This window comes from Anabrus simplex, chromosome 4 (genome assembly GCF_040414725.1).
Source record: "Anabrus simplex isolate iqAnaSimp1 chromosome 4, ASM4041472v1, whole genome shotgun sequence".
NCBI classification, from domain to species: Eukaryota; Metazoa; Arthropoda; class Insecta; order Orthoptera; family Tettigoniidae; genus Anabrus; species Anabrus simplex.
In genome coordinates, this window is record NC_090268.1 from 110,859,492 (window position 1) to 110,872,809 (window position 13,318).

Consider the following 13,318-nt stretch of genomic DNA (forward strand, 5'->3'; position numbering starts at 1 on the left):
ACATTCTTGTCGAGTCAAGAAACCTAAGTTTGATTGCTTTCTTCTACGCTCAGTACGCGCACACGCCCGCTTTGGTCACACGCAAGCTAAATTGCTCTGCTTGTTGCAGAGTTGCTTTGGACAGGCAATCCTGGAGTAGAATTAGTACACCTTTGATTTCCTCTATAGCTTGGATTCTGAAGCTCAAACCCGCTTAGCCATCAGCTAACTTTCTTTTCGGAGAAGTACCATGATACTTCATCCTAGTGTCTATAAACAACAGTGGCTGCCAAACACCTAAATGCTAGTAAATATTAACCCTTGACAAATTTTTCCTTTCTGAAAGAAAATCGTCGGCTGTCAGAATATTCTTTCTTAAGGGTACAAGTATAGTGGGTCAGTATCTACACGATATACAGACGGTTGATAGCTACTTGCCAAAAGTAGGGAGAAGGAACTTCACAACAAGTAGCAGCAAAACACGTAATCAAACCAATTCGAGCAGATGAATACATGTTTTCAAATATGTAAAGCACCTAAAAGCCCGGGCACTCTGCTCTTCCCTCCTTCGGAACGTCACTTTTATGGCATTTACACACTATGCCAACAGCTACAGTAGCGCCGATCTCAAGTCGGCAACAGTGCTTCCGAAGGCCGTTCACTGACGTGAAAGCAATCCATATTTACTGTTGTGGAGTAACAATACTTAGCAGAGTGAGTGTTATCAAACATTATTCGGTACAGGTTTGCCAGATATTTCTACAGCCATCAGAGCTCTACCAAGCAGGCAGAGACAGACATGCGGCATGTAACAGGAGAAGCTGTGTGTGTACTCGGCCCGCCCAAAGCGACTCGACTCGAGTTACTGCACGCAATCCATCACACAGCTAGTACACAATACTGAGTTGCATGCAGGAAATTGGGAAAGATGAAACCGAGCCGAACGGCCAACAATACGCACCGAGCACGTACGGCAAGCGCCTCCTCACAAATTTAATCAATTCCATCTCACCTGTGAATTCCATTCCGACTGAAAAACGAATGACATCACAAATGCAGTTCCCTGCATAATTGAATTCACATGTTTTTAAAGCTGCCAAACAGTTACTGTAAAAACATACTCGAGTTTGTCAATCGCCTTGTACCTTGTAGCAACTTCTTTTAACCTCCAAACGCAGGATTACTCAGTGGAAATTCTCTGGAACCGTTCGATTCCGAGAATGGCGGTGGTGGTGATTATTGTTTTAAGAGGAAATACAACCGAGGAACAAATTCTTTCGTTACACTAGTCAGAAAGGAAAAAGTAAGAAATCCGAAACATCGGAGAAAGAGCCATGAAGGGCGTATAACCGAAAGACTTCCTAGGCCTCCCGAACCTAATACGGTCAGAGGCGGAAAAGAATAAATGTTGACCAAGGAAGGTCAGATAAGAAAGATGGTCGATTCCAAGAGTGATCGGAAGAAAATCATCATCATCATCATCACCATCATCATACGTGTAAAATCGAGCTCGTCATTCAAAAACCAGAATTAGAAATATTTACTATCTATTCGGCAGTGACTATTACCACTGTTAATAATAATAATAATAATAATAATAATAATAATAATAATAATAATAATAATAATCTATATATATAAAATAAGAGGTTTGTCTGTACATTGCTCAGAATTTGAAAAGAATGTTATTTCTGTAACGGCCATGTCCATAGTAACAACGAAATGCACTTTTTACTTTTCCGTAATTTCTGTCTGTCTGTCTGTCTGTCTGTCTGCCTGCCTGCCCGCCCGCCCGCCCGCCCGCCCGTCCGTTAGTCCGTCCGTCCGTCTGTCTGTACACGCATCACGACAAAACGGCTGAAGAGAATTTAATGAAAATCGGTATGTGAAATCCTGGAATAAGTCGCTATAATCTAGGCCATAAATAATTTTATTCACGCTGAGTGAAATGGCAGTTTAGGGGAAGGCCTAAAATTGAACAGCCAAATATTTGTGTTATTAGTGGTCCTACTGACAAATAGTATGTAACTAAATTATATATTATTAAATTTCCGATCATTTATGTCTTATACATTTTTACTGTAACTTACCGGCTATGATAACGGAGATATTCATGAATTTGGATTTTTGTTGCTAAGTCCATTTCAGCGCCGCCACGAGAAAATGGGTAAACAGAATTTAATGAAAATCGGTATGTGAAGTCGAGGAATAAGGAAATACAGTCTACGCTATAACTAATTTTATAAGACGCCCTAATATTACAGAGTCGTAAGAAAACTGAATGTGAAGGCCTACAATACAGGAAGCTCATAACACCGATCAACAATAACATTACATTGACCACTGTTTTTGTTGTGATGTGGTCTGTGTATCTGTTGCCGCTCATCTCCGATAGATAGGATTACTGCTGTATGCAGAGTCCTTTTTTAACTTTGCTTTACGTCGCGCCGACACAGATAGGACTCATGGCGACGATGGGATAGGAAAGGAAGCGGCCCTGGCCTAAATTACGTCACAGCCCCAGCATTTGTCTGGTGTGAAAATGGGAGACCACGGAAAACCATCTTCAGGGCTGTCGACAGTGGAGTTCGAACCCACTACTTCCCAGGAGCAAGCACACAGCTGCGCGCCCCTAACCACACGGCCAACTCGCCCGGTCGTACTGAAAATAACAGCCTGCCTGAATATTGGCGGAAAGTAGCTGAGGAGTTAGATAACGTTCTTCTTTATCATGCCGTTCCTCTGGTTCATAAATTTTCTGATACTACTGATACGTAACAAACTGGTTCATCATAGCATTCGACCTATTAAATCCCTACTCTGAGGTACCGATTGGAATGAGCAGCTTGCATATTTAACGGAATAATGGCAGAGGAGTGTTCACGACTGTTTGCGGACTGTTAGATCGGCACCGTAGTACTGTTCGCTAAAAATGAGAAAATGTGCTGTATTTCATTTGATCGAGTATTTTATATGATAACATTGCTTTTAATCGCTACATTCCTACTAACGACTTCAGGCAGGAAAACTACAAAGACAGACTTTCTGAGAATCCCGTAGCGAAGGACGGGTACATTAGCTAGTTATAATAATTATTATTATTATTTTATCATCATCATCATCATCATCATCATCAAAAGTCTTAATACAGTTAATATTTTATAAGTTATATTTTAATTGTTTCCTGGTAATTGTACGTTGGATTAGTTTCATGTAATTGCTAATCTTGGTTTAATATAAGAGACGGTATTATAATATTCTGGAAATTGGGAAAGATGAAATCGAGCCGAAAGGCCAAGCACAACAAGGACAATTAAATAAATTACTGGGTACATATTAGAATTAATTAAGTATTTAAATAAATAATGTATCAATTATTAACTCATATATTTGCAATAGAAACAAAATTGACGTCTAATTTCGTTCATTAGTTCATTTAGTATTCCAGCAGGTTGCAAAGAACACGGGCAGTAAATGTTGAGTAAGTATATTACCTTCATTAGCCTGATAGTACAAAATAGAAATAAGTTAATTGGAATATGTAAAAATCGCATCCTCCGAGAATATAGAGTATCCTATATGAGCATTTCATTGAACTGTTTTACTGATAAGCTTATGTGCCCTCCTTAGAGGGGCTATTTAAAGAATTCCCTCACCTCCACTAACTGACGTTAAATCTACGTCTGGAAAACCCCTCAGTGAGTCGTCAGATTCTCAGTAGCAAGAATAACAACGCGGAAATATTTAAGTGAAGTTTTACTTCTTTAATAGTTATTGTGTGCCTTTATTTATGGACAAAAGTTTGCTAATTTACAGCTGTATACGAGTTCAATACTTGCATGTGTTGAACGCACCATTCATCATCATCATCATCATCTTGACGAGACAATCAAGTAGAAGGATAACAATCCTTTTAGTTCGTTCCACTGGAACTCTTCGGTTAGGTATAAAATACTGGCATTTTTATTGGGACTAATTTAATCGAGATGACCCAATTAGTACACACACAATATTATACTTGACAATAAATGACAATATTAATTAGTGGCTATTTATAAAAGTCTCTTGTCTCGCAACGCGTCTCCCACTCACGGTCTTTACCTGTAACGGGCGATCCGCTAGCCTAGACGAAAATTTATAACATTACAGTTTTCGGAGACGCCGAGGAGCTGGAATCTGGTTCCTCGGCAATTCTTTTATGAGCCTATAAATCTACCAACACGAAGATGATGTAAATACCACCAAACCGTGCCGGGATGAAGTCCGCCCACTTGGACTGACAAAATCAGAACTTCTACCGTCTGAGCCACTCAACCAACCACTCTGTTCCAACACAGTGTTTCACATGCCGAATACAGAGTGTGTTTGTGAACAGTGCAGAAAGACGAGTGATATACAGGCCTACCATGTTGAGAACTGTGTCAATAGAACAAACCACACTAAGAAATTTTTGTTGATCATTCTAAGCACTAAGAAACTTAAATTTACTCGTTATGCAATTTAAAGTAATTCCATCGTATGGCCATTGGCTGCAATATAATTGCATTATTATATATTTATATGGCACGTGCTCCAGCGACCAGACAAAAAGTTTAGATAACACGGGACAGCGTAGCAAGCGGGCGCATCTTTACCGGATCACGGCTGTAGGCTACTGTTGAGACGCACTATCTTGGCATAACAGGCCGGCCATTTACCGCATCACTGACACTCGTGTATTAAATGTATGTACGATGTCTTTGGTCATATAAAAATAAAGGCGATTTATGTCTACTTGTAATAAAACTATGTGATTTCGACAGTCATATATTAAGAGCATGAACGAGTCCCAGTTTTAAGCTATAATAGTAATCTGTCTCAACCGAAACTGAAACATTACGCTTTCATCACATATTCTAAGTACTGTAAACTGTTTTACGTACTACAATAACAAAGGCATTTTTTTTTTTACAATTGGCTTTACGTCCCGCCGACACAGATATGTCTTATGGCGACGATTGGCCAGGAAAGTGCTAGAAGTGGGAAGGAAGCCGCCATGACCTTAATTAAAGTACAGCCCCAGCATTTGTCTGGTGTGAAAATGGGGAAACAACGAGAAAACCATTGTCAGGGCTGCCGACAGTGGGGTTCGACCCCACTATCTCCAGAATGCAAGCTCACAGCTGCGCGCTCCTAACCGCACGGCCAACTCGCCCGGTGATTATTGTTTTCAGAGGAAGTACAACTAGGCAACCATCCTCTATAAAATACTAATCAGATGGAAAAAATGGAAAGGATCCGACACTTCGAAAAATGAAAATATCGGTCAAAGGAAGACAAGGGCAACGAAGGACGTGAAATGAAAGACTCCCTAGGCCTCGGGTGTTCTAATAACATCGGGGTCGGAAAAGAACAAGAGTTGACCAAGAAAGATCTGATAGGATAGATGAAAGTGAGGAACCTCGCACAAGTAAATAGAAGCAATGCCAGGACTCAGCTAAGGGCCCATAGTTGCCAACCAAGTTGAGAGCCCCTGAGGCCCCTTTTAGTAGCCTCTTACGACAGGCAGGGCATACCGTGGGTGTTATTCTACCTCCCCCATCCACAGGGGGATGTGTGGTCATAGGGAAATCGCAAGGAAAAAGAACAATGGCGGCGCTATAATGAAACACAGAGGACATGATGAGAAGTAAGGCAGTTTGTCACGGCTTTTCTCACTAGGCCAGAAAGTGATTTTGCAGCACGACCTGCCTTATCAGTGGCACCTTTCATAACATCCAGGCGCACTAGCTGTGCTACGAATGTCATTAACTACTCAGCACCGCATACATCTTAGCAGTTTTCGTAGAATCAGTCATAAATGAGACTGATGCTAGGGTAGAAGCTACATTTTGCTCTGGCCTGTGCCATGTGACAAATGCAGGAAGTATTGCATCCATCCAGAAAAGAGCAACAGGCAAATAAAAGAGAATACCAAAACCCATTTGTGACATTCGGTCGCTTTGTACCAATTTATATTCAAGAGGAAGAATGTTTACGTTCGTTTCCAAAACCCAACACAATAGCGGGAACTCAACTAACCTCTATCTGAAAACAAAAAAAAAGTAGAATTGGTGACATTATGTGCCAAACTAAGTTAGCTATGACATATTTAATGAAGGGCTATTCAAATTAACATGGAACAACACGAATACCGCCAGCCAACAATATTTTGCTTCATAACAAACTGCACCTGCCTGTGTGTGTGTGATAGATTTGAATTCTCCTCGCGCCACATACTGATGGACTGTAGAGCAAATGGCATGAACCTGCGTGAAATTATACAGCAGCTAAATGGCAAATTTAGCGGTTTGATGGGTATGTAAATTGTAAAATAGTCAAGTATCAAATGTCTGTGGTAGAACAAGTCGTCATTGAATCATATAGTGAATTCCTGGTATGCGCTGTAACACTAACTGGATAAAGCAAACTGTTGACATCAATTTTCATTTCATGTACACTACACTGATTATATATTTTTAAAATGTAGTGTAATGTTCACACCTGAATATTAACAATGGCTTCTCGTTTACATTATTGAGTGGATTGAATTGTCTAGATGAGCCATGGTGTCATAAATGAGATCAAGACGAAAGCATTGTAGGTATCAGTAAATCTACAGACATACAAGTGTAGTATTTACATACTCTTAAAGCAATCTGTCTTCGCCGCGGTCGCACTCTTAACTAACGAGTTCCGAACGCCAGCCCTTAACCACATGTGCCGCTCGGTGCGGCAATTGTCAACGGAATTATGTTGCATAAACTGTGTAGGAATACCGCATTAATTTTTTCTGAAAGCTGTACAAAGCCAAGTTCAGCACTGGGGGTGGGAAGCACTGGAACACCCACCATATTCACCGGACCTGTCTCTGTGCAATTTTGACCTCATCGCCAAAATGACAGAACCATAGCGTGGGACACGAATTAGGACAAGAGACGATATTGCCAAAGCTGTGAAACATGAGGTTGCAAAATTCACACATGGTGGGGTGACTGGTATCAAAGCATCATTGGTAACGTTTTGTGGACTGTGCTCTCTGAGAATAAACATTCTGTTGCAAAATGATTTTATGACTGGCAGTTTCCTCGCTTTATATCCTACACCTGGCACGCTAAAAAACTGCTGTGCTGTTCGCATAAACAACCACACCGACTAGCAGACAAAAATTGAACTTAACCCACGTTCAACTTGTGTATACCTAATCCAAGATAAAAGCGAAGTAGGATGTAAAACAGATAAATCTTGTATTTATGTACATTATAGCTGTCGCACCCGTTGTTGACGGGTTGGTTTTTATATAATTCCAGCAGTAATGACATTAGCGGAAATGCGTGACAGCAGATGAGACAACGTACAGCTAAAATAACAACAATAGTTGGTCATTTTAATGTTACTGGTGATATGTTTGAGGGACGTACGGCAGTGTAGGCCATCACATCTTTTTTTTTTCTGGCCTACTCTGGCGTTCTCAGGGTCGCAATAAGGCCCCATTGTCCGGCTGCAGAGTGCGCTGATAGGTGCATATTATGTGGACATTCTTTTAGACCACCTGCATCTCGTTTTGGCCCTAGAGTACCCTGATGGAGATACCATGTTTCAACAGGACAATGAGCCATGTCACCGCTCTGTGGTGACACGCTGGTGGTTGGAGGAGCACTCCAGTCAAGTTACGACCATGGACTGGCCCTCCAGATCCCCCAATCATAATCCAATCGAGCATTTATGGGATGCTGGTGTGCGCTCCATGAACCCCGCACCAATTATACAAGACCAATTGTGGGTAGCAGTGCAAGATGTGTGGGTCCAGATCCCTCCAGAACGATTCCAACACCTTGTAAAGTCGATGCTTCGCCGTACTGCTGCCGTTTTGAAGGCTCGCGGGGGAGCAACTCATTATTAATATCACATTCAGTACCTTCCCGTGACTTTTGGCCACTCAGTGTAAAAGGCAACTTTTACAGCACCAGTGAAATGTGAAGAGCAACTAACTGCTAAAAATACTTTCTACGCCATGAAATAGCCCACTATTTCTCTTCGTATCTTCTGCCATCTCACCTACTCTTGAAGCAGATTTATTTAAACTGTTACGTCGTTATCCCTATGCCTAACAAAGCAGGTACTGACAAATTTGAAAGTTACCGCACCATTAGTTCGGTATCTCGACTACAATTTTATCACGAATCGATCATCGTCCATTCTCTCTGATTAGTGTTATACAGAGGTTGGTTGCCTAGTTGTACATCCTCTTAAAACAATAACCATCACCACCACTTTCATGTATTGCTGAAACACCGCCAATGTGTCCCGGGAAACAAGACACGAGCTACGTACTATTGGATGAAATTCATACCCAATTGGAAGAAATTACACGTGTGCAAAGCCGGAGGTAAATGCTATTTCTGCGCAACACAATTAATTTTAATGCTGGCGTAACCAATGTTGTCAATTTGTCAATTGTTTCCTATTCCGTTCCTTTTCCATAACATTGTCATTTATAAACACAGAAAAATAGTCAGGTGTTTGAAAAGATCTTTAATTTGTCTACACACAAAATCTGACCAATATAGCACAGTAAGTGGAGAGATACAATCATTACAGTGAAGTTGGATGAGAAGCTCTCTAACCAGCACTACGAATTGCGGTTTAGAAAATGATACAGCAGAGAAGTACTTACCAATAAAAACAAAAATCTGATGATGTGAATACCGTAGCAACATGGATATTGACACAGTCTAGAACAGAACAGAACATACGAACTCACGTCAAAAATGTCTCAAAAATATTCAGAATAAATATGTTTAAAGCTAATAAATAAGAGCATTCCAACTCAACGTGAAATACCATTCACCACTTTTATTATATGTATTATATTAAGACAATGTTAAGATCTCGAGAAATGAATTGTCAACTCAAACTACCCCGATGATAAAGGGTATTTCTCTCGAAAAAGGCCCATTTGAAGGAGAAGTATGTATTTAGCATTATTAAATGAATTTGCATTTCATCATGCTTTTATAAGCTACCCTTTATTTAAAAATAACATTGTTCATGATAGTCACTTTTTGGTTTTAGTCCAGAAATTAAATTATTTATTTTAAAAATGAGGAAGTGACTACTGATAATTGCTAGGATCTGTGGCTGCCCAGAAATTGCATTCACTTTTTGAGAATCAGAAAGCGACTACCGTTAGTTGCTACGATCTTTCGCTGCACAGAAGCGTAAACAGCTGGTGACGAGCATGCCGAAAGCTATGGCAAGAGCGTGGTACTGCTCAAACGGAAAACATCGCCTGAGTGTTCACAAGCAACACATCGTGCGCCTTGCCCCACTCCATCACGATTCTTGCGGAAATGAGCGTAGTCACGCTGACACAAGCAGGCAGATTGCCGCTCTCCACTTGCGCGAGATGGTACGACCTCTCTAGCACAGCCAACGATCCTAGAAACTAACAGTAGTGTCGAAAGGGTGTGACTAAACTAGAATGGGTTGGTTTTGAAGTTGTATTATGTTAAATGGTGTAATCACTTTTCTTAAAAAACAAAAACACATTTTACACAGCATGTAAATTATGTCCAGTTTCTATGTTCGAAATTGCACCGTTTCTTCTCGTTGATTAACGAAGTCTTTCAAATCCATTTGCCACGTAAAAATGGCTGTAAGGCTGCTTAGCAACTGAGCACTCAAAACAGCTCAAAATGTTGTTGAAAATACGAGGAACCTTTTAACGTTTCTTAGCTCTCTCTTAGCCACCTGACTCACCAATTTAGCAGCAGTCTTACGTAATGTGCTCCTTCCTTTTGTTTGTTGCATAAACCCTTATTTTTCAATTTTTCCCTTAAATAAAAATCGCAATGGTTTACTAATTACTCTATTGTCTAAAATTCCCTCAATTAAACTTAATGACTCGTTAGCCGTATGCACGCTTGCCGAGCCTTCCCGTAAATATCCAGACTGGCTTTCATTGTCAGAGAATTGTTAAAAAATGGAATGAGAATATGATTCCAAAATCCCTGTGGTTTCAAAAACTAGAGGGCCTATTATCCTGTCTACAGTTACTGCCGCCAACACTCCCATTTTCACAATGTAGATGAATTCAGACAAAATATCACTACAGAAATTGAGGCTATCTCGGTAGATGAACTAATGCGTATCAATGAAAATTTCCTTAGATGAAGCCAGAAATGTGTGGCTGCAGATGGAGGATATTTTCAACATCTTCTGTGACAAGGTGAGAAATTATTTTACTGTGATTATGCGTTACGTGTGCTTGTTATCTACATTCGATTCATACGGGCACACTCCCGGCCCCACGCTCAGCGAGTTGCCATGTGCCCGTCTGACCAGCTCACCCATCTACCCGCTTGGCTGCACTGCGCTGCGCCGCGCCGCGCCGCGCCGCGCCGGCCCCAGTTAGAGTGAAAGACCCTGTACTTTTACGGCTTTCGGATTCGGAGACGCCGAGGTACCGGAATTTAGTGCCGCAGGAGTTCTTTTACATGCCAGTAAATCTACCGACACGAGGTTGACGTATTTGAGCACCTTCACATACCACCGGACTGCACCAGGTTCGAATCTGCCAAGTTGGTGTCAAAATGCCAGGCATCAACTGTCTGAGCCATTCAGCCAGGCGGGTAGGCTAGAGAGCTGAGTTTGATTAATTGTCGAATGTCACTTAGTTATAAAAATACCGACTGATTAATCTAATACAGTAAATAAAATAACCTAAGAGCCTACTTACTTACAAGCTAGGTACTTTGGAATTATGTTTCGACTGTTTTTAACACTGCAAATAAATCCGTCTATTATTTAGTGGGTATTATTTTCAAATTAGCTGAGTGCGAGAATCCGTTATAGCGAACTATTCTTTCAGTGTGCCATGGCTCTCTATGAATCGCTGAAGCGGAAGTTCGGCTCCGCACCGATGTCCAGTGTACAGATAACGAACCGTGTGGGTGTTGTGCCTCACTGATCCGCGACTGTGTACGATTCTTTCAGTGTGCCATGGCTCTGTATGTCTCGCTGCAGCGAAAGTTCGGCTCCCCGCCAATGTCCAATGTCCCGTTAATAAGCCGTGTGTGTATTGTGTCTCATTGTTCCGTGAGTGCGCACTGTCTGCTGCGAGTCAGCTGAATCGTGTGCCGTGAGCTCGCCGTTCCTGTGAATCGATTCACTGGGACACTTGAATGAATCGATACACTGCTTCGAATCATAGACTGAGTAGCCTACACTACTACCTTTGAGACAGAGATATTTGGCAAGCTTCTAAAGAAACCCAGAAACCCTTTGCAACGGTCCACTTACACATACCATCTGTGAACCCCTACTAAGCAATTCACTCAGCGTTACCCAAATTGCGCCGTGTTGGGACAGTCGTCTATTCAGTCGTCTCTTAAAGACACTCAAGACATACTACAAATTAATTGTTATCCTCATTCTTCTTATAGTTTAACATTCACAACCCTTGCGGACTACATGCACTAACTGAAGAACTGGAAATGTATAAAGCTTGTGGGGAAGACCGAACATTTGCTGAGTTGTGGAAAAAATGCAGCGGAATCAATTAGAGAATAATTTCACAACGCTTGACAAAAATTTGAAATTATGAAAAATTACCAGACCATTGGACAACTGCAGTAATCCACCCTTTACGCAAAAAAGGAGATAGAACAAATCCTGATAATTATAAAGGAATATCACTCCCGGGTTGTACATATAAAATATTCTAGAGATTAATTTACAATCGGTGCAAATGTCAACTGGAGAAAGAATTAGGGGAGTACCAGGGAGGATTTTGACCATGGCGTAGTTGTCCAGATCAAATCATAACACTAAAATGATTAACGGACACCTACAAAAGACGACAGAAAGAAATGAGTATCACTTCAGTAGACTTTAAAGCTTATGATTGCATACCTTCAGTATTAAAAATATTACGAAAGTTTGGATTACATGGTAAATGAGTTAAAATGATTCGCTTAACGTTAACAAATAATAAATCAAAGGTGGAGTTTAGGGGAGAATTATCCGAAGCACTCACAATCAGAGCAGGACTAAGACAAGGTGATTTATTATCACCACTTTTGTACAATTATTGTACTCTGGAATACTTAATTAGAGGATGGTATAAAGAGAATAACAAAAATATAAAAATTGGATACACTGAAGATGAAATTAGCCTAAATTGCTTAGGATTTGCAGATGATCTGGCACTAGTAGCTAGTAACCTTAATGAAGCTCAGAATCAAATCACAAAGTCTCCAAACTAAATCTGGAAAAACAGGATTAACAATTTCATTTGAAAAAACTAAAATAATGGCAATAGAGCCCCTTTTAACAAGCAGTGTTCCGATAAGCGGGAATGAAATAGAAATTGTACAACAATTTAAATACATTGGATAAAGTATAACATACAATTTAACTGAAAAAAATCTTGGACGGAGAACGAATAAATCATCCAGAGCCCAAAAAGTAACTAGAAATTCATAAAAGAAATTTTTGTCAATAAATACAAAATTAAAACATTTTAAGACTGTAGTCCAACCTGAAATAACTTAAACAAGTGAAACATTATTTAAACTAAGGCAAGAATAACACAGAAAAAGAAAAAAAGAGGAATAGTAAGAACACGCATTAATAGTGCCAAAAAGAAGGAGAATGGCATATCATCTCAAATACAGCAGTTTATCAGGAAATAGAACCTATAACGGATTTCATGAAAGAGAAAAGAATATCATTCTTTGGTCATCTGTTGAAAACACCTCAAGACAGGTTAATACGCAAAATTTTGGAAAGTTTTGGAAACAAAAACAATAACCTGTCTGGATAAAAGAAATAAAAGAAGACATGAAAGAATTAGACATAACACTGGAGGATTTAAAGAATAAATCAAAGTAAATAAATTGAAGAATAGTAAAATTAGATTCCTACCAAAAATTGATAAAAGAGAAACAACTAAAAGGGTATTTTCACAAGAACGAAAACGAAGATCAGATAGAATGAAGAAATACTGAAAGAACAGAAAGGAAAAAACCATCAAACGCCATAGAAGACCAGACATAAATTGACTACAGTGGTCCAATGCGGCCGTAAAAGCGCAATAATAATAATAAAATAGTTGATTCATAACAGGACACAGAAAATTCCAGCTACTGTCGGATTAAGGTGAATTACACAATGGCAACAGAGTAAGTATTCACTAACCAATGACTGGCTCAGCACTAACTGCACTACCGCAACTTTATTGGCAAATACATAAAATAATGCAGCTATAAAAGTACTTGACGCAATCACCAGCCTCACTCATTCTGTTCCTTTACGA

At 40.0% G+C, this 13,318-nt stretch overlaps 1 protein-coding gene across 2 annotated transcripts in view; it reads right to left on the minus strand.

Moving 5' to 3' along the window:
* The window catches only part of LOC136872190 (membralin), a 470,893-nt gene that overhangs the window by 263,142 nt on the left and 194,433 nt on the right, over positions 1-13,318 (minus strand). For both annotated transcript variants that reach the window (XM_067146026.2, XM_068227184.1), the window contains exon 12: positions 8,675-8,732. In XM_067146026.2, coding sequence (XP_067002127.2) covers positions 8,675-8,732 — 58 coding nt within the window. The remainder of the gene's footprint in view (positions 1-8,674; positions 8,733-13,318) is intronic.